General features: G+C 50.0%; 1 protein-coding gene across 1 annotated transcript in view; it reads right to left on the bottom strand.

The window, feature by feature from the left end:
• Positions 1–27,625, bottom strand: part of SEZ6 (seizure related 6 homolog) — a 117,692-nt gene that overhangs the window by 7,089 nt on the left and 82,978 nt on the right. Inside the window, 9 exon segments of the mRNA XM_087922930.1 lie at positions 1,560–1,754; positions 3,267–3,463; positions 5,476–5,614; positions 7,151–7,345; positions 7,994–8,160; positions 9,082–9,250; positions 9,777–9,962; positions 16,227–16,419; positions 25,220–25,356. Coding sequence (XP_087779056.1) covers positions 1,560–1,754; positions 3,267–3,463; positions 5,476–5,614; positions 7,151–7,345; positions 7,994–8,160; positions 9,082–9,250; positions 9,777–9,962; positions 16,227–16,419; positions 25,220–25,356 — 1,578 coding nt within the window.

A 27,625-nucleotide genomic window follows, 5' to 3' on the forward strand; every position in this document is an offset into this window, starting at 1 on the left:
ACTGCGACTGTCATAACTACGAGTCCGTGGCCCAGCCCCTGAATTTTGATCACATGACCACAGGGAGGCTGCAACCATGGTAAGTCTGAAAAATGGTCATAAGTCAATTTTTTTCAGTGCCGTTGTAACTTCGAATGGTCAGTAAACTAATGATCGTAAGCTGAGGATCCCCTGTACTTAAAGGGACAGGATAAAAGGAGGCAGGAAAAAATGAACGTGTACAGATTCTCCTCATGTTCCAACAGTAACGGAGCTGGCCCATCATGGACATAATGTGAGACAGTTATAAAATGGGTACGATCATATTTTGGCAGCCGTCAGTCATTAAGCAGAATGTGTTATTTGAGGCTTTCAAGAAGCGATTGGACTACCATTTGTCCGAATTGGGGTAGGGTCTCCTGCTTGGGCGGGGTGGGGTTGGACTAGATGACCTACAAGGTCCCTTCCAACCTCTGTGAATCTGCTTGTTTTGGCACCGCCTCCTTTGGACATTCCAGACTTAACAACGATCCCCTCATCAGCCAGCAGGGGGAGCTCTTAACACACCCAAAATAAAGCTATAAGTGGTTTTGCAAGCACAATGGATGGAGTAGCTTTAAGGAAACATTGCCCCCCACCCCTCAAAGAATCCTTCCGGAATTGGGCCCCTCCCTCCCCAATTAGGAAGATTCCCCTGGGGGAGACTCCAAATTAAGGGGGGGGTCCAACTTTGGACACTTGAAAACTTGTGGACTTCCACTCCCAGAATTCTCCGGGCTGCCTCTGCCTCCTTTCCTCTCCTCTCCTCTTCATCCACCCTTTCCTTATCATTTCTTTCCCTTTTTATCTTTTTTCCTTTCCCTTCCTTTCCTCTCCTCTTCATGCAGCCTTTCCTTTCCATTCCTTTCCTTTCCCTTTTTATCTTTTCTTCTCTTTTCCTTTCTTCTCCTCTTCATCCATCCATTCCTTCCAATCTTTCCTTTCCCTTTTTATCTTCCTTTCTTTTCCTTTCTTTCCCTTTTTATCTTCCTTTCCTTTCCTCTCCTCTCCTCTCTTCATCCATCCTTTCCTTCCAATCTTTCCTTTTCCTTTTTATCTTCCTTTCCTTTGTACTATCCCTTCCTTCTCTTTCTCCTTCCTTCCCTCCTTCCATTCCTTCCTTCCATTCCTCCCTCCCTTCCTCTCCTCCACTCCCCTTTCTTCCTTCCCAGCTAGATGGGCACAATCACTCAGCATGTAGGATTCCTCCTCCTCCTCCTCCTCCTCCTCCTCCTCCTCCTCCTCCTCCTCCTCCTCCTCCTCTTCTTCTTCCTCCTCCTCCTCTTCTTCTTCTTCCTTCTCCTTCTTCTTCCTCCTCCTCCTTTACTCTCCTCCTTCTCCTCCTCCCCCCTCCTCCTCCTCTTCTTCCTCCTCTTCCTTTTCCTCCTCCTCTTCCTCCTCCTCCTCCTCTCTTCTTCCTCCTCCTCCTCTTCTTCTTCCTTCTTCTCCTTCTTCCTCCTCCTCCTTTACTCTTCCCCCCTCCTCCTCCTCCTCCTCCTCCTCCCAGCCCCAGATCTCACACGCACACATACTCCACTCACCTCTCTGGCAGGAGGGCAGGTCCCCGCTCCACACCAAATCCCAGTGGCACATCAGCAACTCGGTGCCCACCAACTCGTAGCCCGGGTAGCAGTGGTAGGTAACCACGGCCCCGTGGATCAGCTCCGGGTGCGAGGTGGTCTTCCAGCCGTTGGGGATTTCGGGGAGCTCCGGGCAGGTGTCGTTGCGTGCAACCTCTGCCGGGGGAGAAAAGCAAGAAGCCAAAAGGGAGGCTGGCCAGGGGCCCCTCCCTCGGCACCTGATTTTGGGGGGCTGGGGGTGCGCTGTCCAGACGGTATATAGTTAATGGGGAATTGGTATAGTTAAGTTAGGAATTGGGAACTGTCCCCTTAAGGCAATGCATCACGGTTAAGTGTAGCTAAGGTATCCTGGGAAATGTAGTCCTCGTCATGTGGTCACATCTGCAATCCTGATTGGTCCCTAAACTGACCCTGGGTGGGTTGGGGAAGTTCCCCTCCCTCTTGCCTGGAAGCCAGCAGCATCACCCCCTTGCTCCTTTGTTTTTGGGGGGTGAAAGATTACCATTCTTTTACACCAGCTATGCAAAGAGTCGGACGTCGAGATGAATCTCAACGTAACCGTGAGTTATTGAGGATGCCCGATGAACCAATAGAAAGACTTTGTATGGATGCTTTGTGGAGTTAGTCTGCCTGCTTTATAACCAGATAGCAATTGTAAGGTCCACAACAGTAAAAGGATGATAAGAGAACGGGGTGGGGTGGGGGGCACGAGAGCCTCTTTAACGCCCCACCCTCCCTGGCCCCACTGGGAAGTTCTGGCCACCTCAATGGGGCTCCCAAAGATATACAGGTAGTCCTCGGCTTAACGACCCACGGTTGAGCCCCCAAAAATACTGTTGCTATGCGAGACAGCTGTGGAGGGAGTTGAGCTGCCCCCCCGTTATGACCTTTCTTGCCACCGTTGTTAAGTGAATCGTTGCAGTCATTAAGTTAGGGACACGGTTGTTAAGTGAATCTGAATTCCCCCCTCCCTTGACTTTGATCGCCAGAAGGTCAACGGGGAAGGCAGATTCACTTAATCACGGTGTTCCTAACTTAACGACAGCAGTGGTTCACCTAACGACCATGTTCCTATGTTAAGAAATGCAGTGATTTACTTAACAATCACATTCTTATGTTAAGAAATGCAGTGATTCACTTAACAACCATGTCCCTATGTTAAGACATGCAGTGATTCACTTAACCATGTTCCTATGTTAAAAATGCAGTTATTCACTTAACAACCACATTCCTATGTTAAGAAATGCAGTGATTCACTTAACAATCATGTTCCTATGTTAAGAAATGCAGTGATTCACTTAACAACCATGTCCCTATGTTAAGAAATGCAATGATTCACTTAACAACCAAGTCCTATGTTAAGACATGCAGTGATTCACTTAACGACCATGTCCCTATGTTAAGAAAGGCAGTGATTCACTTAACAACCATGTTCCTAACTGAACGACTGCAGTGATTCACTTAACAACTGAAGCAAGAACGGTCATAAAACGGGGCAAAATCCATTTTACAACTGGGCTAACTTAGCTATGGGAATTTTGGGCTCCACTGAGGTCGTAATTTGAGGACTGCCTGCAATTGCAATGCCCCTCCCCCTTTCTCTCCCCTCTCCCCCCTAGGGGGGCATGTTGGAAGCTGAGCCGCACAGAAGGCCGCTGCTCCGCTTACCAGCGAAATGGATGATGAAGCCATTCCGGTAACCCACGGCGCTGCTCCCGGGATCCGACTGGAACTGGACGGTGACGTCGGCCATGGCGGTGAAGAGCTGGAAATGCCGGTGGGAGCCGGAGTACTGGCCCAGGATGCGGGCCGTCAGGTCGTCCCCGTCGTAGAAGGTCAGCGTGTCCCCTTTGCCAAGGCGCAACCTGTGAAGGACAAGCGGGGGAGGGGAGGAGGGGAGGAGGGGGCTGCCTCAACAGGGGGCCGGGGGGGTTCAGCGGTTCTGACCAGTTCGGAGCGGAGGTGTTCGGACTGGTTCGGAGAACTGGCCAATCCCGCCTCTGACTGGCCCTGCCAAGCCCATCTCTTCTCTGCCATTCATCCATCCATCTCTATCTATCTATCTATCTATCTATCTATCCATCTATCTATCTATCTATCTAGTTATACAACCATCATCTATCTATCTATCTATCTATCTATCTATCTATCTATCATCTATCTATCTCTATCTATATCTATCTATCTATCTATCTATCTATCTATCTATCTATCTATCTATCTATCATCTATCTATCTATCTATCTATCTATCTATCTATTTATCATCTATCATCTATCTATCTATCTATCTATCTATCTATCTATCTATCTATCTATCTATCTATCATCTATCTATCTATCTATCTATCTATCTATCTATCTATCATCTATCATCTATCTATCTATCTATCTATCCATCATCCATCATCTATCATCTATCATCTATCTATCTATCTATCTATCTATCTATCATCTATCTATCTATCTATATCTATCTATCTATCTATCATCTATCTATCTATCTATCTATCTATCTATCTATCTATCTATCTATCTATCTATCTATCTATCTATCTATCTATCATCTATCTATCTATCTATCTATCTATCTATCTATCTATCTATCTATCTATCTATCTATCTATCTATCTATCTATCTATCTATCTATCTATCTATCTATTTATCTTTCTATCTATCTATCTATCTATCTATTCCTTCCTTCCTTCTTCCCTCCTCCCACCCTCCCTCCCTTCTTCTCTCCCATCTCCCTCCCTTCCTTTTTCCTTCTCCCTCTTTTTCCTCCCTCCTCTTCCCTCCCTCCCTCCTTCGCATTCCTATCTCCCTTCCTTCCTTTTTCCTTCCTTCCTTTCTTCCTTCTTTCCTCCCTCCCTCCCTCCCACCCTTCTTCTCTCCCATCTCCCTCCCTCCTCCCTCCCTCCTCCCCTTCCGTCTTCCGTCCTTCCTTTTTTCCTTCCCCCTCTTTTTCCTTCCTCCTCTTCCCTCCCTCCCTCCCTCCTTCGCATTCCCATCTTCCTTCCTTCCTTCCTTCCTTCCTTCCTTCCTTCCTTCCTTCCTTCCTTCTTCTCCTTCCTTCCTTCCTTTCCTTCCTTCCTCCCTTTCCTTCTCTCCCTTCCCTTCCTTCTCTTCTTTCCTTCCTTCTCTTCCTTCCTTCCTTCTTTTCCTTCCTCCCTTTCCTTCTCTCCCTTCCCTTCCTTCTCTCCCTTCCTTCCTTCCTTTCCTTCCTTCCTCCCTTTCCTTCTCTCCCTTCTCTTTCTTCTCTTCCTTCCCTTCCTTCTCTTCCTTCCTTCCTTCCTTCCTTCTTCCTTCCTCCCTTTCCTTCTCTCCCTTCTCTTTCTTCCTTGTTTCCCTTCCTTCCTTCCCTTCCCATTCCTTCCTCCCCTTCCTTCTCTCCCTTCCCTTCCTTCTCTTCCTTCCTTCCTTCCTTCCTTTCCTTCCTTCCTCCTTTCCTTCTCTCCCTTCCCTTCCTTCCTTCTTTCCCTTCCTTCCTTCTTTCCCTTCCTTCCTTCCCAAACAAGAGCACTTTGATTTATACACCGCTTCACAGTGCTTTTACAGCTCTTTCTAAGCAGTTTATAGTCAGCTTCTTGCACGCACACACACACACACACACACACACACACACACACACACCAACAATCCAGGTCCTCATTTTACCAACCAGTGGGCAGTGAGTTAACCTGCAATCCTGCCTCCTCACTCCTGCGCCCGCCACGACTTAACAACGGCCTCGCTTAGCAACCTCTGGGCTCAATTGCAGTCGTAAACCCAGAGCTCCTCGGGCGTGGGCGTGGCTTCAATTCTGTTGGTTTGCCTGCCCGAAAGGAGAGCTGGGCCCCGGGTGCGAAAGAGGGGAAGAGAGAAGCAGTCCACTCACACGCGTATGTCCAACATGATGCGCTTGTCCTCTTCCACGTGGATGCCCCAGATGCAATCCTGACCCTTTCCGTACGGCTCCGGCCAGTTGGGCGACAAAACCACGCCGGACACATCTGTGATCTCCCCACTGCACACCGCTGTTGGGGGACACACGTGAGAAAGAGGTCACGCGTGAGCATAGCCAATGCTGGGTTTTTAGACCCCTCTCTTGAGTTTCTACCTTTTTATTTTAAATCTAACCGATACCCCAGCATTGCCCGGGTATTTATTTATCCCAATCCTGTATTAGACGGGAAAATTTCCTAGTCGGGGCTCACGCTGTTGTACTGTCTCTTGTGCAGCGTCGCAATTCTTCTATTCCTCCACAAGAGGGAGCCCCCTGATGGAATACTATGTTGCTGTCATGCCCCTGTCGGAGTTCGAATCCAAGGAGGAAGACAAACAGCCGACAGGGAGCAATAAAGTAGTTTTTATTGGAGCTTCGGGGGAGGTACCTGGCCTTTTGTATCTGGAAAGAAGGAAGGAAAATGAGGATAGGAAGGGAGGGAGGGAGGAAATAGAGGGAGGGGAAGAATGAAGACGGAGGGAGGAAGAATGAAAAGAGGAAGGAATGAAGGGAAGGAGGGAGGGAGGGAGGAGGAAGATGGGAAGAGGAAGGGAGGGAGATGTCAAGGAGAAGAAAGGAAGGAAATGAGGGAGAGGAGAAGGAAGAAAGGAAGGAAACAGAGGGAGAGAGGAAGGGAGGAAGGGAGGGAAAATGGAGGAAGGGAGAGAAGGAACTAAAAAGCAAGGAAGAAAGGAACAAATGGGGTGGAAGGAAGGAGCAAGAGGGAGGGAAGGGAGGAAGGAAGGAACAGGGGAAGGAAGGAAAAATGGAGAGAGGGAGAGAAGAAAAGAGCAAGAGAGAGGAAGGAAGGAAGAAAGAAAGAAAGGAACAAGGAAGAAGGGAGGAAGGAGCAATAGGGAGGGAGGAAGAAGGAAGAGGGAGGGAGGGAGGAAAGAGAGGAAGGAACATAAGAAAGGGTCAAAGAAGAGAGAGAAGGAAGGAAGGAAACAGAGGGAGAGAGGAAGGGAGGAAGGAAGGGAAAATGGAGGAAGGGAGAGAAGAAGGAAGAATAAAAGCAAGAGGGAGGAAAGGAAGGAAGAAAGGAGCAAGCGGGGTGGAAGGAAGGAGCAAGAGGGAGGGAAGGAAGGAAGGAACAGGGGAAGGAAGGAAAAATGGAGAGAGAGAAGAAGAAGAAGGAAGGAAAAAGAGCAAGAGAGAGGAAGGAAGGAAGGAAGAAAGAAAGAAAGGAACAAGGAGGAAGGGAGGAAGGAGCAATGGGAAGGGAAGGGGAAGAAAGGAAGAAGGAAGAGGGGAGGGAGGGAGGAGGGAAGGACAGAGGAAGGAACATAAGAAAGGGTCAAAGAAGAGAGAGAAGGAAGGAAGGAAGGAGGAGGGAGGGAGGGAGGAAAGGAGATGAATTAAAAAGGAAGGAAGGAAGGAAGGAAGGAAGGAAGGAAGGAAGGACGTGAATGGGATAAAGATTAGAAGGAAAGAAAGGTAAGAGAAGGAGTGGCAGAGCCTGAGGGTGGAGTCAAAAGAGGCAGCAGCCTAGAATCAGCCTTATAGTTGCCACAAGGGAAATCAACTCTTGTTACTTCCTCCCGTCGTGTCCTTCCCCATCCCTCACCTCGGCAGGCCGGCTCCGTCTCATTCCACTGGGGGTTGGAGGGATCCACGCACTCGATGATGACTGAGCCTTGCTCCAGGGTGTAGCCGGGCTCACAGGTGAACTCCACGGTGGTGCCCACTTTGTAGCTCCCGTTGCTGGAGGTGAAGTTCCCGTACTTGACAAAGGGCTCGTAGCAGTGACCGGGCCTGAAAGCTGCAAAGGGCAGAGCGGGGACAAGGAAGGCTTGGTCTCCTTTTAACGGGACTGGCCCCTGCTGGCTGCTGGACTACAGTTCCCATCAGCCTCAGCCAGCCGAAGTTAAACCTGTAAACAGGTTTAACGGAGTGGGGAAGCTGGGGTGGGATTCAGCCGCTTCGGGCCGGTTCAGGCAAACTGGATGTTAAATTTACATCTGGTTCGCTGAACCGGTAGTTGAACTGACCGGCTGGCCTCGCCCACCCCTCCCCTCCCCTCCCCAGTCTCCACAGGGCCCATTTTGGATGCAGGGAAGCGCAGGAGGCTCTGGGAGGATGAAAAATGGCCATATGGAAAGTTCTGGAAGCTTAGAAACAGGCCCAGCACAGGGCCTCGGGAGCCCGGGAAGGCCGTTTCGCCCTCCCAGAGGCCCGAGGGAAGCCTCCGGACTCCGGGAAAGGTGAAAAACGGCCCTCCCAAAATCCCAGTAGGCCACGCCCAACCATCGCAATGCCCATCCAGCAACTGGGCAGTTGTTTGGATTTTTGAATCCCACCAGTAGTTGGGAAGGGGCCTTGGAGGTCTTCTAGTCCAACCCCCTGCGATAGGTTGGCATGGGTCATCCAAGAGTGAACACGCCTCATACGCCACCACGCTATCACTCACCCTCATAGCGGAGGGCCACCCCAGCTGCCACGCCGCCACTATCCGTGGAAAACTCGATGAAGAAGCCACGGCTGGTACTGACCAGCCCCTCGATAGGCAGATACTCGACCTCGTACGAGTCGTACACAGGAGGCGCCTCGATGTTGTTGCCGTTACGGATGATCAGCCTGCAACGAAGAGGATCAGATTTCCTTTCTGAGGCTCTCCAGGTTTACAGGATTGGGGCAGCAGAGAGAGGGATCCTCCATCTTGCAGAGGGGCAAGGCCATTGCCCCAGGACAGGGTTTCTTGACCTTGGCAGCTTTAAGAGGGGAGGGCTTCCACTCCCAGAATCCCTCAGTCAGCCTTCTTTAAGTGGTGTGGGCTTCCACTTTCAGAATCCCCAGCCAGCATCCTTTAAGAGGGGAGGACTTCCATTCCCAGAATTCCCCAGCCAGCCTGCTTTAAGAGGAGGACTTCCACTCCCAGAATCCCCAGCCAGCCTGCTTTAAGAGGGGAGGACTTCCACTCCCAGAATCCCCAGCCAGCCTGCTTTAAGAGGAGGGCTTCCACTCCCAGAATCCCCCAGCCATTATGCCTTGAGGGGAGGGCTTCCATTCCCAGAATCCCCAGCCATTATGCCTTGAGGGGAGGGCTTCCATTCCCAGAATCCCCAGCCATTATGCCTTGAGGGGAGGACTTCCACTCCCAGAATCCCCCAGCCAGCCTGCTTTAAGAGGGGAGGGCTTCCACTCCCAGAATCCCTCAGTCAGAAGGCTTTAGCGGGAGGGCTTCCACTCCCAGAATCCCCAGCCATTATGCCTTGAGGGGTGGGCTTCCACTCCCAGAATCCCCAGCCATTATGCCTTGAGGGGAGGACTTCCACTCCCAGAATCCCCAGCCAGCCTGCTTTAAGAGGTGTGCTTCCATTCCCAGAATCCCCAGCCAGCCTGCTTTAAGAGGGGTGGGCTTCCACTCCCAGAATCCCCCAGCCAGCAAGGTGCACCCTCTTTCACCTTCGTCTACCTCAAAGGGCCAAAGCCCTGAACAGAGCCCCTCTGCAGTCCCCCCACCCGCATCCCTTGCCCCCCCGTCCTCCGAGGGCCCACCTGTCATCGTCCTCTGCCAAGGAGACCTTCTCGAAATGGAGGTGGACCCGCTGCCCTGGGGAGGCCTCCAGCACCCAGTGGCAGGTGAGGTTGTTGCTGTAGTTGGCCGGGAAACCCGGCGACACGATGCGCCCAGTGGTGGCATTCCGGATCACCCCTCCACACGCCGCTGCAAGAAGACCACAGAACGGGCAAGAAGAAACTGGCTACAACCTGAACTCTTAAAAAAAGAATTCGGCTCCCTTTGTTGTGAAAGATATAATTTTATTAGAGATCAAATGTACGGCGGGAGCGCAAAGCTAGATGTGAGGATCGCGCACCCAAATCCCTAAATTCTACTTTTCCACCCCTGTAACTGTCCCTTGCCGTCCACCCCACTGTAACCAATCGAAGCATGCAAGATGTTTTCCCAACGGTCACTCCGAGCACCGCCTGGAGGCGGTGCGTCTCCTTCCTTTTTCCAGCTGGATGACCTTGAGGCAGTGCCTGGAGGTCGTACAGTCACGACTCTCGGTTTCCCAAGCTTCGCCCTCCTCCTTCCCCTTCCTCGTGGTTCATGGCGGTCTGTCATCGCGTAGCAGCGAAGCACAGTGGGCGTAAGGTGATAGCCAACAGGTAACGCGAGCGGGTGGGGTCCAGGTCTGGCGTGGGACACCCCCTTCCCTACTCCGCTGCCCTATCTCCCGCTGACTCACCGATACAGGTGGGCTCTTGGTTGCTCCAGAAGGGATGGGTGGCATTGAAGCATTCCAGGCAGGGCTTCCCCACCAGCTGGTAGCCGACGACGCAGGAGAAACACGCTTGGCCACCCGGGTGAGTGCTGGTGACAGAGACGTCACCGTACGCCGGCCGCGTGGGGAAGGCACAGCTCAGCAAATACGCTGCACACAGAGGAGAGACACAGACAAGTAGCTTAATGCGGGTGTCCCCAATCCCCAATCGGTGGTGGACCAGTATGGAGCCACGGCGTGCCAGGAAACGGTCCGTACGAACAAGCAAAGTCCCACCCATGAGATTCAGGAAGCACGCGAAACCACCAGCCTACGGAAAAACTCTCTCCACAAAACTGGTCCCTGGTCCCTCTTCGCATTGGGTAGACCGGGCCAAAGTGATGCGGGCCGACTTGTTACGTTTTCCAGGACTGGTTCCGACCACATCGCAGGCTGAATCCAGCCCGCAGGCCTTGTGTGTCAACTAAAAAGATACTCCTCTGGTCTTTTTTAGCTACCGGCAGAAAGGGAGTGCATTCCTCAAGTGCCTAGATAATCACCCTGGCAGCCCAAAATTGTCGGAGCGCAAGAAAGCATGATTGATGACTCTTGGCTATGGATGTGTCCCATTGGAGAATATACATCCAGGTGGAAGACCGGGGTCAAGGGGGAAATGAAGGATGTATTTTAGTATTGGCTGCCATCCAGTCAACGCCAACATGGTCACTCCAAATAAATCAATTTTTTAACTCTGAGAGATGTGGCTAGAGACTTACAATTTGAATGGGGGTGGATTTGTTGGAGTCCTGACATTACGTTTGACACCCCTGGTTAAGTGACAGTCCTGAGCACTCAAGTCCATGGCTAAAACAACACCCCCCACTGCTGACCATCGTCCTGGGCAACTGCACTCTTCCCCACCCCTTGTTCTCTACCGCATCAGAGGCAGGCATCTATTCCAGGACTGTCCACCCGAAGCAAGTTGCAGAGGCCAAGTCTCGAACCCAGTGCCTCTTGCCTGCAAATGCAATGCTGGTAGTCCTCAACTTATGGCCAGAATCGAGCTCGAAGTTTCCATTGCTAAGCGAGAGAGCTGCTCTGCTCCGTTTTTGCAAACTTTCTTGGCCACGGTTGTTAAGTGAATTGCTGCAGTCCCTAAGTGAGTAACATGGTGGTGAAACGAATCTGCCTTTCCCTGGTTGGCTTTGCTTGTCGGAAGGCTGCAAAAGGGGATCCCGTGATCCCTGGGGAAACTGTGACCATCATAAATACAAGTCAGTGGCCAAGCATCTGAGTTCTAATCACGTGACATGGGGAAGCTACAGTGGTCGTAAGGGTAAAAAAAATGGTCCTAAGTGACTTTTTTCAGTGCTGTTGTAACTGTCATGCCCCTGTCGGAATCTGATTCGGAGGAGGAAGCTGAGCAGCTGACAGGGAGTGGGAGTGTGGCTCCATTGGCTGTGGAAGAAACTGGGGAAGGGCAAAGTCCGGCTGGGCAGAGCAGGGGAGAGGTAGAACAAGGGAGAGGAGGTTCGGAGGAAGATCCAGGCCTCTTCATCCTAGGACACGCAGGGAGGAACAGAGAAGGGAGCAATGTGAGTTGTGTGGCTTAGGGGGGAGGAAAGGGTCCTGATTCCCTTCATTAGCTGTAGCTGGAAAGTGAGTTTAAAAGAGATGCATGCTGAGAGCGGCAGCTGCTGGGAACAAACGTGAGTTTATCTTGTATCGACGTGGCTGATCTGCGTTCCTGGTGTCTTCCCAACTGTGCTGAGTTATTGCTGTACACGCCTGGAATTGTATTTATGACCACTGTGTGTCCCAAGATCATGTGATCCCCTTTTGGGGCAGTTAGGAATCTTTACATCGATTAGTTGGGTTGGCAATCTATAAACCAACAATGTATGTTTGTAGCTTTAAGACAAAGTCGCTGTATTGATTTGTACTATGTTCCGATCGGTTGATTGTATTGCGAATTGCCATAAGAGGGAGCTAGAGATCATGGCTTGCTCTCTCTGACATTCTCTCTCTCTCTGACATTATGTTGCTATCTAAGATTCTCTGTTGTATTTATGCTGTGCATATGTTTTAATATCTTTGTTTACGGTAAATGACAAAGGCAACTGATAAGAAGACTTTGTAATTGGATATTCTTTGTACTGTTAAATGTATATGATTGGACGGTTTATTGGACTGTGCTATTTCTTAAAGTAAATTTTAACTCAATTCAGGGTCGCTGTGTGTGGCTGAATAATTATTCATCGCTACTCTCATAAACGTTTCCACGTGCATATCCTTGTTACTCAAGGGTTATTCTGTACATATCATAACAGGAGCAAGCAACATCGACGGGGAAGGCAGATTCACTAAACAACCGGGTTACTAACTTCACAACTGTGGCAACAAAGGGGGTAAAACTCTCTTACACCCCCCAGTATCTCACTTAGCAACAGAAGTTTGGTGCTCAATGGTGGTTGTAAGCTGAGGAATAGCTGTATGTACACACCCCTCCAATAGGGAGAGCCTGTCCCCGTTGCTGTTCCCAACAGCAGACAAGAAACGCAATCAGATCAGTTAATTTTACTTTATTGTAAAGCTGCACGAACAGAATCTTGCCGGTCTGAAAGTATAAATCTCCCACTGTCTCCTGAGAAACTAGGGGGGGGGGTCTTTCTTTGCCCTTTATGCAGCCGAGGTCTCGATTGTCTCTTATCGGTCAGCGTTTTTTCATCCCGCCTCCCAAGATCTTTCTCACAACCCACTGCTGTTGTACTAAGTATCCTCTATGACAGGGGTCCCCAAACCTTCCTGCCCCCCCAGGATGAGGCCCACTACCGAGGCGTGGCCCGTTTGGAACCAAGGCCGCACAAGCAGCGGGCAAGTAGATGCCTGCGCGTAGGCAGCTCCGCTTGCGTGAAGCTTCATTTGTGTGAGCGGCGCCCGTGTGCTCCCTCTGCTTGTGCAAATGGAGGCGTGGGCGTGTGCATGCCACTCACATGGAACCACCCCTTCCCCCCCCTGCCCGCCGGCCAGTCTGCGAAGCTGGAAAGGTTGGGGACCGCTGCTCTACGCTGCGGACTTCTAATGCATGCGGTGGACACCGGGCCCGGCGTAATACGTCATAAGGTTGTGTGAACCTGAGCGCTCTCTTTGCAAGCAGGGTGAACGGGGACGTCTCCCTATCTCTGATGATGGGATGGCAAGAGACGCTCTGGCAATGTTATCTCTAAGCAGGTACGGTGACAGCTGTCCTCCCCGCCTCCTCGCCCACGCTCTGTGCAAATTGTGTTAATTGTTGGGGCCAATTACCTCCTCATTAGACATTGCTTCTTCGGAGGTGTCTGCTTTAACCTGGCAGCGTCAGCGATTAGTTCCTGCGGCGATTAGCGTGCTTCCAATTAGCTAATTGCTCTACAGCTGCAAGGGAAAATCCTGGCGCTGTGGCACCCTCTGAAGCTGCGGTTGGGGTGTGTGTGTGTCCATGCATACATACGTAATGGACATGGCAACGGAGCATCGGGGGCCCTGCTGGTGCATTGAAGCATTTGTGTTGTGGCCAGTTGGCCACCGGCCCCTCCAGCAGCCGAATCAAAGGAGGAGCAGGAAGTGTGGGAGTCAGGATCAGCATTGGTCTGACCCAGGCTTCATCAAACTTAATAAAACACCAGTTGAATTGAAAAGGAAAAGCTACTTTAATGCGACGCTGGGAATTACTTGTATTCCTAGCCAAAACTCACTAGATACAGTTCCTCCAGATAAGGGTATGTTCTTCAGTGCGGTTGAACGCCGGCAAAAAAACCAGAAGTCCAATTAAGGCTCACATAAACCAAGTCAAAAACCCAGAAAAAAAAACCCAAGCAGAATACAGAGTTTCACGAAGGACTCGGAGATTCCTGTACTGCCTTGCTTCCTGCAAAGGTTTCGTCATCTTGGCCTGACTTTTATCCCTTAGGGGAGGGGCAATCACCTCCCAGCCTTACTCCTGAATAGCCCCTTCTGCTTCAGCTGCTCTCGCCTTCTAGCAGCTCTGCGCACATGCGCACTGGGAACAGGCTCCTCTGCTCCTCTGCCTCGCTGCTGCCAGACTCCGGAGGCTCTGGCCCCACCTCTGCATCAGATGTAGGACCCTCATCCAAGTCCTCTCCAGACCCCCTGACTGGTTCTCTTTCGTCCTCACTGTCTGATACTTCTGCCTTCTGCGCTGGCTGCCAGCGAACCACAACAAGCGTTAAGGCAACCCGAGAGCTCCGAGGGGGAAGAGGGAGCCGGCAGAGAGAGAGAGAGAGAGAGAGAGAGAGAGAGAGAGGGGGGCGGAGCCTGGGTCATCCATCAGCCCTCAGATGGAGAGTCAACAGCCCCCAGGTGTGGAGGTGGCTGATGAGGAAGAGGAGGAACAGCTGGGTCCAGTGCCTGACGCGAGGATGCACAGAAGGCAGAGGAGAGGAGAACAGTGGAAATCTATGAGCCGGTCCTTAGGACGGAAAAGTCACCACTGCTAGCGAAGCCCCACCGTAGCTCTGGGAATAAAAGCCAGGGGCCGGAGATGAATAGATGTGGCAGACAACTATTCTTCTTCTGGCTGGACGGACTTGTCAGCCTGTGGTGAGAGAGAAACATTTTGCCGGGCCTGTTGGCGCTCCTAATTGATTGAACTTCCAAGAGTTTGTCCAGTTTGGGAAGCTGGATCAGAACAATTGGCTACGTACCTTGGTCGCCCTTCTCCGGCCCTGAAAGTAGCCCTTGACTTACAACCACAATTGAGCTCAAAATGTCTGTTGCTAAGCGAGACCATCGTTCGTGGAACTTTTACAACTTTTCCTTGCGGCTGTTGCTAAGGGAACCGCTCGGCTCGGGAAGTCAGTGACACAGTTGTGAAGAGAACCTGGCTTCCTCCGTTGGCTTCGTTTTGTCAGAAGCTAACAAAAAGAGCCCGGGACACGGCAACGGTCGTTTAAGTACGAGTCATGGCCAAAATTGTCCAAATTTTGAACGCGGGCATAAGCGTGAAACAAAAAATGATCCACTTTTTCTCTGCAGGTTGTAACTTCCACAAGGGTCATTAAGTGAATAGTTGTAACTTGAGGACAACCTGCATTCAGCAGACCTGACCGAAGGCGTTGAGGGCACAGGGGAGCCGTGTGAAGAAGGTTCTGCATAGACTAGCGGCTACACGTAACCGAATGTTGCAGGTTTGAAAGGACAAACACTCCCACTGTCTCTTTTACAGCCTGAGGTTCCTTTCTCTGCCTGTTATGCAGTTCAGGGCTAGGCCGTCTCTTATCCCGATTGTTCCTAAGGCAACCCTTCTTGGCTCAAGGCCATTCTCACATTCCCTTATGTTCTGATCGAGGCTACCCCAACAGCACGAAGCCTGAGTCCCCATCCCGATAAACCCCTTTTATTTAATTGACAGTGAATTCCTCTCCAGCAAAGTCCCGGCCAACGGTCTTTCAAGAGAGTTCGCCATTACAGACTTGGAGAAGAACTGCCAGGCCGATATCTTTCAGACGCCACAATACTTGGCAAGAGTGCAGGAATGAACGAATTGTTTCCTGCAAAACTCCCCTTTTGCTCCTCTTTTATGCCCTATGGGAGGTGCTATTCACCATCTACCTGTGCCCTTACTCCCAAGTCGACCCTTGTTCCTTAATTCTTCCCTTCTTCTGGCAGCTCTGTGCATGCGCACACTGGGAACAGGCTCCAGCTGTTCTTCTTCCCCACTGATCTCCGACTCCGAAGGCAGCTGATAACTGTTGGATGTCCCTGGCCCCATCTCTGCCTCTTCTTCCTCAGCTATTCCCTTCTACTGGCAGCTCTGTGCATGCGCACACTGGGAACAAGCTCCAGCTATTCTTCTTCCCCACTGATCTCCGACTCAAGGCAGCTGATAACTGTTGGATGTCCCTGGCCCCATCTCTGCCTCTTGTTCCTCAGCTATTCCTTTCTTCTGGCAACTCTGCGTATGCGCACACTGGGAACAGGCTCCAGCTATTCTTCTTCCCCACTGATCTCCGACTCCGAGTGTTTGGAGGGTCCTGGCCCCATCTCTGCCTCCAATGCAGAGCCCTCTTAAAGCCTTCCCCAGACTCCAGGACTGGCCCGTGTTCCTCCCCAACCTCCTCACTGTCCGAATTTGCTGCCAGCTCCGCAGGCTGCTGACGGGCCACAACACATTACAAGATGGGGAAAATACTTTCGGTCTTGCTAGATTCGGTTCATGTCACCTTACCGTAAAGATAGAGCTAGTTCTCCTAGGTGGTACTTCTTAGATGGACTACCTCGCAGGGCTAACAGATCCTCTTCTTTTGCGTAAGGCTTCTGCACAGCCCTCTTCCCAACAGCCACCACAGGTCCCCCAAATCTCTCCTTGGTTGTTCTGCCCCAAAGTCCCTCCGCCTCCCCAGCTTCCTCCCACGGGATCCCGGTGAAAGTTCTTACCTTCAAAGTGGAAGTGGAAGGAGCCCGGGTTGGCAGGGGAAGGGCTCTGGAACCGGACCAGCACCTGGTTGGTGGGGCCACGGACCACTTGGCCACGCATCAGGAAGGACTCATTGGCCAGCGGAACGGGTTCCAGCCCTCCGAGCGTCTCCACGGTGATGGTCTCGCCTACCGCAAGGCTGATATTCTGCACCTGCATGCGGGGGAATGGGGGGTGCGGAGTGGGGGGGAGAGAAGTGTGTTAAGAGTTTGCAGCAGAAATTCGAATCCAGGAAGCCCACCATTCATTAACTTCTTTATATATACATAATCACACACCAAGTAAAGTTTACAATACCAATTGTAGATTCTTCCAACACGGTAAAGGGTACAAGCAAAAACACAAGCAGCAGCTTCAGAGCTCAGAGCAGTTTCAGTTTCAGAGCTCAGAGCAGTTTCAGTTTCAGAGCTCAGAGCAGTTTCAGTTTCAGAGCTCAGAGCAGTTTCAGTTTTAGTTTCAAAGCTCAGAGCAGTTTCAGTTTCAGAGCTCAGAGCCATTTCAGTTTCAGTTTCAGAGCTCAGAGCAGTTTCAGTTTCAGAGCTCAGAGCAGTTTCAGTTTCAGAACTCAGAGCAGTTTCAGTTTCAGTTTCAGAGCTCAGAGCAGTTTCAGTTTCAGAGCTCAGAGCAGGTTCAGTTTCAGTTTCAGAGCTGAGAGCAGAGATCAAACCACGGCCGGACTCTCTTAAATTTCAGCTCCCATCGGCTGCCCTTGTTACCCGTGTCTCTGCCAGTTCATGAATATTCGGACACAACAAAATTTCACTTTGAATGGATTCTGATTAGCGTACATTCCAAGTGATAATGAAGTGATTTATTCTACTCTATTACTTAAAACACAGCCCTCTCCCCTTGGTTTAAGGTGCTCGGAGTCGGGGGTGGGTGTCTTAGAGGTCATCTAGTCCAATCCTGCTGAATGCAGGGAATCTGGTTAAAGATTGAGCAGAGACGAAATCCCTCTTCATCACTAGTTCAGGCCTTGGCGGGGGGAATTCATTAACTTCTTTATATATACGTAATAACGCACAAAGTTTACAATACCAAGAGTAGATTCTTCCAACACGGTAAAGGTTACCAGCCAAATCACAAGCAGCAGCTTCGGAGCCCAGAGCGTTCGGGGTCCAAGGAATTGGAGATTTTGGGGGAGCGGCGTAAGGAAGAATTCTCTACCACCAAAGCTGCTGCCTCCAACGTCACGGCCTGGAGGACTGGACCTTGAGGCTAGAGACAGTCCTCTATCTGTCTGGAATGCTATGGGGGGGGGACTAGATGGTCTCTAAGGTCCCCTCCAACTCTTGACGTTCTACGATGATAAGGTCAAGAAACTTGAGCAAGACGGACCCCTTTCTGAATGCTCAACTCAGCTTCAGATTTGGAGCACAAAAACCTGGCTGGCTAATTAATCCTGGAGGGCTAAAACAGATAATCCTTAATTTACAACCATTCATTTAGAGTCTGAGTGAAGCTACAATTTATTTATATATTTTTTTGGTCTTTTAGTGACCCCGTAATCCCTTACATTGGGGTGGAGCCCAGGCGAATGAATGGAGCCGAGTGTTTACTGGCCGGATGCTGTTCGTGTCGCCAATAAGGAGTTATATTCAGTGGATCTATTGTCATTGTGCCCAGAGAAATTTCTGCCGTTACCTGGGATCGAACTCACAGCCTCCTGATTGTAAGGCGAGAGCAACACCTCTAGGCCACCGCAGCACTCTGTTTGAAGTTACAATGGTGCTGAAAAAAAAGTCGACTTACCACAGCTCCTCATACTTACAGCCGTTGTAGCGTCCCCCACAATCGCACGATTAAAATTCGGGCGCTTGGCAATCCACATTTAACATTTGTGACCTGCTCACCTGACCAGTTCCTCACAAATCAAAGGGGGAGTTCTAACTCGGTTAACGACCACGTGACTCACTCAAGAACTGCATCGATTCATTTAACAACCGTGACCAAACAACAAAACCATCATAAAAATCGAGCGGAGATTTTATTTTCTCCTGCTCGGGCAGGCAGGGGGTTGGACTAGAAGACCTCCAGGGTCCCTTCCAACTCCTGGGATTTGGAGATTCACTTACAGCCCTGCTCTGCCCAGCAAAGGGAAATTCTCCTCCCAAATTCCGGGCATTAAGTTTGAGGGACCCCCTGTCAAGTTGGATTTGAGGCCTATCTTGAAGTGCAGGGTTCAACTCCTCCTTGGTGACAGGGAGGGCATCCGGCCAGCACAGATCGGCTGCCCTGGTGGGCTGAAAGATAGAGGAAATTTTGAGGTCATCCTGCACCGGAAAAAAAGCAAAAAGTTGCCTAGCGTAGTGGTCGCCAACCGGTAGGCCGTGGTCGTCCGTGATGGTCCGTGAGAACATTTTGGTGGTCCACAGAGAAATGTCACCCCCAAAGCAATTGATCCAGGCTGCGCGGGAACACAAGGCTGCGCCGCCCACATAGCCTGCGGGAACCCTCCCCACCTACTCACTCCTTACCTGGCAAACTTGCCTACTAAGTTGCTATTTTTCCTTTTTTTTTCCCCGACCATCAGCTGTTCGGCTCTGCCAGGAGATTTAGATTAGCTACAAAGCAGAAAATAGTTGGATTTCTTGCTTTCTAGCTAATCTAAAAGCAGAGCCGAACCTCCCTTAGGACCGAAGCTTCTATTTTTCCGGGCAGACTCAAGTAGCAGGTGGCAGAAAAGTAGATCTCTGAATGACTCTGTGGTTCTGCAAGCAACTCAATCTGCCTGCCTGCTTGGACTGGTTTGGGATCAAAGTTGCTCTTTTTCTTAATAAAAAAAAATGCAATATTTACACACAGGGTGTGTTGTGAGTTAATTTGGTGAGTTTGCTTGCAAGCAAATTTTATGTGACAGACTCAGGTAGCAGATGGCAGAAAGTTAGATCTCTGAGTGACTCTGTGATTCTGCGAGCAACTCAATCTTTGCTTTGCCTGATTTTTGGGTAAAAGTTGCTCTTTTTTTATATAAAAAAATTCAATATTGATATAAATATTTATAATATTTACATACAAGCCATGCCCAGCCAGTCACATGACCACCAAGCCACACCCACAAATTAGGCCACACCCACACAGCAGGTTAAGAAATTTGAATCCCACCCCTGCCTCTGTGTGTATGTGTGTGTGTGTGAGAGAGAGAGAGAGAGGGAGAGGGAGAGGGAGAGGGAGGGGGTTAGATCAGATCTCTCTCTCCCTCTCTGTCTCTCTCTCTCTCCCCCTCTCTCCTTCTCCCTCTCTCTCTCTCTCTCCCACCAACGTCGGCAAGCCACCGTCAGTCAAAATTCATATGAGTGGTCCCGGGATTTAAAATTATGTTTATAGTGGGGTCCAAAAGGTTGGTGACCCCTGGACTAGAGGTTTTGCAACCACACGTATTTTGATACGAGCAAAGGAGGACGATATTTAAGGGAGGATCATCTTTACGGGTCCTGCCAGGCCGCTCCGAAACCGCCTGGCCCACCTGTGGCCGGGCGCCAGCCAAGCCGTAACTCCTGGGAGCAGCAGCGCCAGCGTCGGTTATCTTGATAAACGAGCCTCCGCTCCCATCTCTCATTAATCCCTCCCCGGTTGTGTATTAATTACGGTCATTAATTGGGGGCTGCTCAGGTGATGAACGGCCGAAAGCTGCAAAAACCTCTTTCCCTAATTACATCACAGAGGTGCCAGAAAGATCGGTGGGGGGGGGGAGGGTTGGAGGGGGAGGAAAGGCAGGCAGATGGGGAGGGTGGGGGGAGTGAAAGGACAGAAGAACAGGGCCAGAAGGGGCCTTGGAGGACTTCTAGTCCAGCCCCCTGCTCAAGGTCAGGAGACCTCGGATATAGACCGTTTCAGACAAGTGGCTCTCCAAGTCCCTTCTTGAAAACCTGGAGTGTTGAAGCAGCCACAACTTCCAGAGAGACAAGTTGTTCCGCTGAGGAACTGAGAACAATTAATCTCCATTGTCAGGAAATCCCTTCTTAATTCCAGGTAGGATCTCCCCGGAATTAAGAAGGGATTTCCTGACAATTGAGATTAATTGTTCTCAGTTCCTCAGAGGAACAACTTGTCTCTGGAAGGTCTTTTCGTCCCTTCCTTCCTTGCTTCCTTCCTTTCCTCTCCTCTTTTGTCCCTTTCTCATCTTCCTTCTTTCCTTCCTTCCCTCCCTCTGGCTCCTTCCTTCCCCCTTGTTCCTTCCTTCCTTCCTTCTCTCCCTTTTCCTCTTTTCTTTCTTCTTCTCTCCCTCCATTTTTCCTTCCTTCCTTCCTTTCTCTCCCTTCGCTCTCCTCTTTGCCCTTCCTTGCCCTTCCTTCCTTCTCTCCCTCTTGCTCCTTCCTTCCCTCTATAGCTCCTTCCTTCCCTTGTTCCTTTCCTTCCTTCCTTCCTTCCTTCCTTCCTTCCTTCCTTCCTTCCTTCCCTCCCTCTTGCTCCTTTCATCCTTCTTCCCTCCCTCCATTTTCTTTCCTTTCTTCCCTCCCTCTTGCTCCTTCCTTCCCTCTAAAGCTTCTTCCTTCCCTTGTTTCTTTCCTTCCTTCCTTCCTTCCTTCCCTCCCTCTTGCACCTTTCATCCTTCTTCCCTCCCTCCATTTTTCTTTCCTTCCTTCCTTCCCTCTATAGCTCCTTCCTTCCCTTGTTTCCTTCCTTCCTTCCTTCCTTCCTTCCTTCCTTCCTTCCTTCCTTCCTTCCTTCCTTCCTTCCTTCCTTCCTTCCCTCTTGCTCCTTTCATCCTTCTTCTCTTCCTCATTTTTCCTTCCTTCCTTTCCCTTCGCTCTCCTCTTTGTCCTTCTCGACTTCCTCCCTTCCTCCATTTTTCTTTCCTTCCTTCCCTCCCTCTTGCTCCTTTCATCCTTCTTCCCTCCCTCCATTTTCCCTTCCTTCCTTCCTTTTTTCCTTCCTTCCTTCCCCCTTGTTCTTTTCTTCCTTCTTCCCTCCTTCCATTTTTCCTTCCTTCCTTCCTTCCTTCCTTCCTTCCTTCCTTCCTTCCTTCCTTCCTTCCTTCCTTCCTTCCTTCCTTCCCCTTTTTCCTTCCTTCCCTCCCTCTTGCTCCTTTCATCCTTCTTCCCTCCCTCCATTTTTCCTTCCTTTCTTCCTTTTTTCCTTCCCTCCCTCCCTCCCAGAGCAGTGGTAGGCAGCTTCGGCCTCTGACAACACACACACACACACACACAGACTCGCACAAATGGCACCAAGGGATTCCTTCCCCCAGCCCTGGGGTGTGTGTGTGTGCGCGTGTGTGTTTCCTCGTGTTTTACACCATGCCTCTTTGTCCTCGGCTGATGGTGCCCCAGGGACCCCCCACATCCGCCCCCCCCCGCCAGAGGCAAGGTGTGCCACTTGGGGGAGGGGGCGGTGGGGGGGGGAGGCTGGGCTCTGGGGCGAGCTCATGATGCCCCAGGAGCCTGGAAGTGGGAGGGGGAGCAGCCATTGTCGAAATGTCAGCCGAATGCCACTGCCGATCGATTTGACATTTGCTTCGCGGTGTTGCCAAGATGGCACGCCTGGCTGCCTCTCCGAACGCCGCCGGGCGCCTGCCTTTGTAGCTCCTCATTGAGATGCGGGGAAGACGGCCCCTCGCAACGGAGCTCCCAGCATCCCTGCAGGCCTCGCCCCCCCCCTCCCCCCCACCAATTCTTCCCCCGGCCACCCCACCCCTCCCTCACCCGCAAAGGGCCCCTAGGAAGGTGGAATTAATGAGGATTAGGATTAGAATTGGGATTGGAATAGAATAGGATGCAGAATAGAATAGAATATAGAATATAGAATATAGAATATAGAATATAGAATATAGAATATAGAATATAGAATAGAATAGAATAGAATAGAACAGAATAGAATAGCATAGAACAGAACAGAACAGAACAGAACAGAACAGAACAGAATAGAATAGAATAGAATAGAATAGAATAGAATAGAACAGAATAGAACAGAACAGAATTCTTTATTGGTCAAGTGTGATTGGACACAGAAGGAATTTGTCTTGGTGCAAATGATCTCGGTGTACATAAAAGAAAGGATCCATTCGTCAATAATCATCTGGTACAACACTTAATAATAGTCATAGGGTACAATAAGCAACCAAATCATACTACAATAGAATAGAATTATAATTAGAACTAGAATAGGAAACAGAATAGACTAGAATAAGAATATGATAGACTAAAACCTAGAATAGGGAATAGAACAGAATAGACTAGAATAGAATCAGGAAAGAATAGACTAGACTAGACTAGACTAGACTAGACTAGACTAGACTAGACTAGAATATTCGAGTATAGAATAGAATAGAGAATAGAATAGAGAATAGAATAGAATAGACTAGAATAAGAATATAATAGACTAGAACTAGAATAGGGAGTAGAATAGAACAGAATAGACTAGAATAGAATCAGGAAAGAATAGACTAGACTAGACTAGACTAGAATAGAATAGAATAGAATAGAATAGAATATTTGAGTATAGAATAGAATAGAGAACAGAATAGAGAATAGAGTAGAATAGAATAGAATAGAGTAGAGTAGAGTAGAGTAAATAGAATATAGAATAGAATAGAATAGAATAGAATAGAATAGAATAGAATAGAATAGAATAGAATAGAGAGTAGAATAGAATAGAATAAAATAGAGTAGAATAGAGTAGAGTAGAGTAGAGTAGAGTAGAGTAGAGTAGAGTAGAGTAGAGTAGAGTAGAATAGAATATAGAATAGAATAGAATAGAATAGAATAGAATAGAATAGAACAGAACAGAATAAGGAACAAAACAGAACAGAACAGAACAGACTAGAATAGAATCAGGAAAGAATAGAATAGAATAGAATAGAATAGAATAGAATAGAATAGAATAGAATAGAAACTGGAAGGGACCTTGGAGGTCTTCTAGCCCACCCCCCTGCTCAAACAGGAGACCCTATGCCATTCCAGGCAAGTGGCTGTCCAGTCTCTTGTTAAAATCCTCCAGGGATGGGGCCCCCACAACTTCTGGTGGCCAGCGGTTCCACTGGTGAATTGTTTCTCTCTGTTTGGACGTTTCTCCTTAATTCCGGGTTGCTTCTCTCCTAGTTGCCATCCTACAGAATAGCAGGCACCCTGGAGGTCTTCTAGTCCAACCCCTGCTCCTATACTTTTCAGAACTCCTCCAGTGTTCCAGCATCCACAACTCCTGGTGGCCAGCAGTTCCACCGGTTAACCGTCCTCCCTGTTAGGACATTTCTCCTCAATTCCAGGTTGCTTCTCTCCTGGATGAGTTTCCAACCATTTTCTTTCTTCCCCTCCTTCTCCTCTCCTCTTCGTCTCTTTCTCATCCTCCTCCCTTCCTCCCTTCTGTAGAACAATAGAATAACCGAGTTGGAAGGGACCTTGGAGGTCTTCTAGTCCAGCCCCCTGCCCAAACAGGAGAGCCTAGACCATTCCACGCACACGATTGTCTAGTCTCTTCTTCCAAGTGATGCATCCAGACACGCCCAGCCAGCCTTCCCGGTTAAAATGGCCCTAGAACTCACCATCTCCCGGTCATAAACCTAGATTCACCCAGGATACTCACCCAGCAATGCCCGTATCAAGGACAGAGCTTAATTGTTAACATCTCGACTTGTTTGCCCTCCAGCGTGGCTGGCACTGATGCCATCCCCCCCCCGTGCCCCCCGAAAGCCTCCTGTGCAGATAAACTGAGGCATGCTGGCCTAATGACCGATCATTGCTTGTCATTAGGAGAGCAAACAGCCTCGCGTGTCAAAGATGCCACCCACCGTTCTCCAGCATGCGCGGTGCAAGAAAGACCGCTTGTGCCCAGCGGCGGCTTCCAGCCAAGCCCCATTTGTGTACGTGCGTGTGTGGTGATGCCAACATCCCGGTAGGAACAGCAGAAGCTCATCCGTCTGGTCTTCTCCAACGGGGTGCCCACGGAGGGAAGCGACCGGGCGTGGCCTCGGGGTGGGCCTCGGGACATGAGACCCTCACCCTAGCTGTTGTGACCGCTGGGGCTTGAAATGCGAGGGAGGGGAGGCTGTGCTAATGGTTAGAACCGCGCATCTCTCATCCCTGAGCACTTTAAGACAGGTGGACTTCCACTCCCAGGATCGTAAAGCCTATTGGATGGGGGATTCTGGGAGTGGAAGCCCACCCCTCTTAAAGCATCCTGGCTGGGGGATTCTGGGAGTGGAAGCCCTCCCCTCTTAAAGCAGACTGGCTGGGGGATTCTGGGAGTGGAGGTCCTCCCCTCTTAAAGGAGGCTGGGTGGGGGATTCTGGGAGTGGAAGTCCTCCCCTCTTAAACCAAGCTGGCTGGGGGATTCTGGGAGTGGAAGCCCACCCCTCTTAAAGGATGCCGGCTGGGGGATTCTGGGAGTGAAAGCCCACCCCTCTTAAAGTGGCTTGAAGTCTGTGCTTAAGGTTAACAAATATTCACTTAACAACTGAAATGATTTGCTGAACAACCAGGGCAAAAACAGCCATAAGAGTGGACGTCACTCATTTAACAACAGTCTTCCTTAGCCACATAAATTCTGGTCTCCATTGTGAGTCCATTGTAAATCAAGGACTATCTCTAACAAGGGTCTTCCAACTTGGCAGCTGTAAGACTCGTGGACTTCAACTCCCAGAATTCCTGAGCTAACATGACTGGAGGAGGAGGAGGAATTCTGGGAGTTGAAGTCCACGAGTCTTAAAGCTGCCAAGTTGGAAGACCCCTCCTCTATCGCTTTACACCGTTGCTCAAACGAACAGACGTAATAGGATTTTGCTGTTTGATTCCCTGTCTCCCCCTCCCCATAATTCTCTGATTGGTTCATGCCAAGCTTGGCTGTTCCTCCCCCCACCCTCCATGGAACCATCCCAAGCCAGAGAGGTTTCCCCCCCCCCACTCTCCAAGATCCCCCCCACCCAATTCCAAAGATTGAGCCAGAGGGGTGCCAGCTACTCCCACCCAAAGCCAGCCAGGCACACGGGCCTTCTTCCCTCTCCCGTCGGGACTCAACTCACCCGGATCTCCACGCCGTAACCGGGATAGACGGAGATGGTGTAGCCACAATCCAGCCAGCCATCTTGGGATGGGATGGTGCTGGGCAGCGGAGATGCCAGGGAGCCGCGAGGTCCGGTCAGGTTCCAGCTGCAGGTTGCTTGTGGAGGGTGGTGGGGGGGGGGAGAGGAAGGAAGAGACCCTTAGAATCTTAGCAGAATGACTAGAATTGGGAGGGAGGCCCCCCAGAGGTCTTCTAGTCCAGCCCAAAGTGAGAGTTCGTACCATCGCAAACAAATGACAACTTCAGGTGGTGAGCAATTCCATTGGATTGGATTTGAGCTTCTACCCATCTTCCTTCCTTCCTCCTTCCGTTCCCATTCTTATTCCCTTCCCTTCCTCCCTCCTTCTCTTTCCTTCCCTTCTTTTTCTCTTCCTTCCTTCCTGTCCTTCCCTTCCCCTTTTCTTATTCCCTTCCTCTCTATCCTCCCTCCTTCCTTCATTTCCCTTTTCCTTCCTTCCCTCTTTCCTTCCTTTTCCATCCTCTCTCCTTCTGTTTCCCCCTTTCCCTCATTCACTTCTTCTCTTCCCTTTCCCTCCTTCCTTCCTCCCCTTCTTCTCCCCCTCCTTCTTTTATTCCCTTCCTCTCTTCCCCTTCCCTCCTTCCCTCATTTCCCTTTCTTTTCTTCCTTCCTGTTTTCCTGGCTTTTTTGCTCCCTCCACCCCATTTCCTTCCCTTCCTTCTTCTCTTCTTCCCTTTCTCATCTTCCTTCCTTCCTTCCTTCCTTCCTTTCCTTCCTCCCTCCCTCCCTTCCTCTCACCTACCTACCTACCTTCCTTCCTTCCTCTCACCTTCCTTCCTTCCTTCCTTCCTTCCTTCCTTCCTTCCTCTCACCTTCCTTCCTTCCTTCCTTCCTTCCTCTCACCTTCCTTCCTTCCTTCCTTCCTTCCTTCCTTCCTTCCTTCCTTCCTTCCTTCCTTCCTTCCTTCCTTCCTTCCTTCCTCCCCTCTCCCTCCCTCCCTCCCATTTTCCTTCCCCTTTCTTCCCCTCTTCCTTCCTCCCACTCTCCTTTCCCTTTCCCTCCCTCCCTCCCTAAATAATAGCATCCCAGGATAGGAGGGGGAACCTCAGAGGTCATCTAGTCCAACCCCCTGCTCAAGGCAGGAGTTTTTAATCCCATCCCAGTCAAATCGCTGTCTGGTTTATTTCTCAAACCCTCCACTTGATGGAGTATCCCCAATTCCCGGATGCAAACTATTCCGCGGACTGATTGCTCTCCTCTTTTGAAGACGGGGGGGGGCAACTATGCCCCCTGCTCCCTTCCTTCCCCCTGCAACCAAGACCCAGGTCTGTCCCCCACCCCACATTCAACCCCCCCCCTCCACCCTGTTTTTCAATGTAGGGGGTCTCACATCCAGAACCGAGAGCGGCAGGGAAGTTGCCAACAACCCCAAATTGGATTTTTCCACCTGAGCAGCTTTACTGCCTCAAATGAAAAAGACTGACACCCCCTCCCCATGCCAGGGAACGCCCACCTTAAGGGCGGGTGTGGGGGGAGGCCTCCCCTTCCAAGGGCGGGGGGGTGTCAGAGCAGCAGCCCCCACCCCACAAGGAAGAATAGGGGAGGGGGCCATTGGCCTCTGCTAGGAGCAGCTGGGCCATCTGGGATTTGCTCCAAGACGGGAGAAATTGTTCCAGACCAGCGTGGAGGGGTCCAACTTTAAGCGACTTTTAAGACCGGCGGACTTCAACTCCCAGAATTCCCCAGCAGGAGGTAAGATTAGCTCCGTTCCAGCATCTTTCCCTGCTCAGGAATAAGGATTTTTTTCCCCCCAATCAGAATAGAAGAGCTCCTTGGAGGTCATCTAGTCCAGGGGTCGCCAACCAGTGGGGGCCGGGGACCACTGGTGGTCCGTGAAAAATTTTTGGTGGTATTTTATTTTATTTTATTTTATTTTATATTTTTTTATTTTATATTTTATTTTATTTATTTTATATTTTATTTTATTTATTTTATATTTTATCTTATTCTTTTATTTTATTCTATTTATTTTATTTTACTTTATTTTACTTTACTTTACTTTTTTTACTTTATTCTTTTATTTTATTCTATTTATTTTATTTTACTTTATTTTATTTTTATTGATTTATTTATTTTTGTCAATGGCTTACAAGATAATAGGTACAAGTAAAAACATAGTTATGAATACTTGGATACATATAAGAGAAATAAAAAATAAAAGAAACAACAGGACAGGGACGGTAGGCACGATTGGTGCGCTTATGCACACCCCGCTACAGGCCTCTTAGGAAAGGGGTGAGGTCAATAGTAGACAGTCTACGGTTAAAGTTTTTGGGGTTTGGGGAAGAAACCACAGAGTCAGGTAGAGGATTCCAGACATTGACCCCTCTGTGGCTGAAGTCGTAT

Source organism: Pseudonaja textilis, chromosome 1, assembly GCF_049901715.1.
Source record: "Pseudonaja textilis isolate UNSWEBS1 chromosome 1, rPseTex1.2, whole genome shotgun sequence".
Taxonomy (NCBI): Eukaryota; Metazoa; Chordata; class Lepidosauria; order Squamata; family Elapidae; genus Pseudonaja; species Pseudonaja textilis.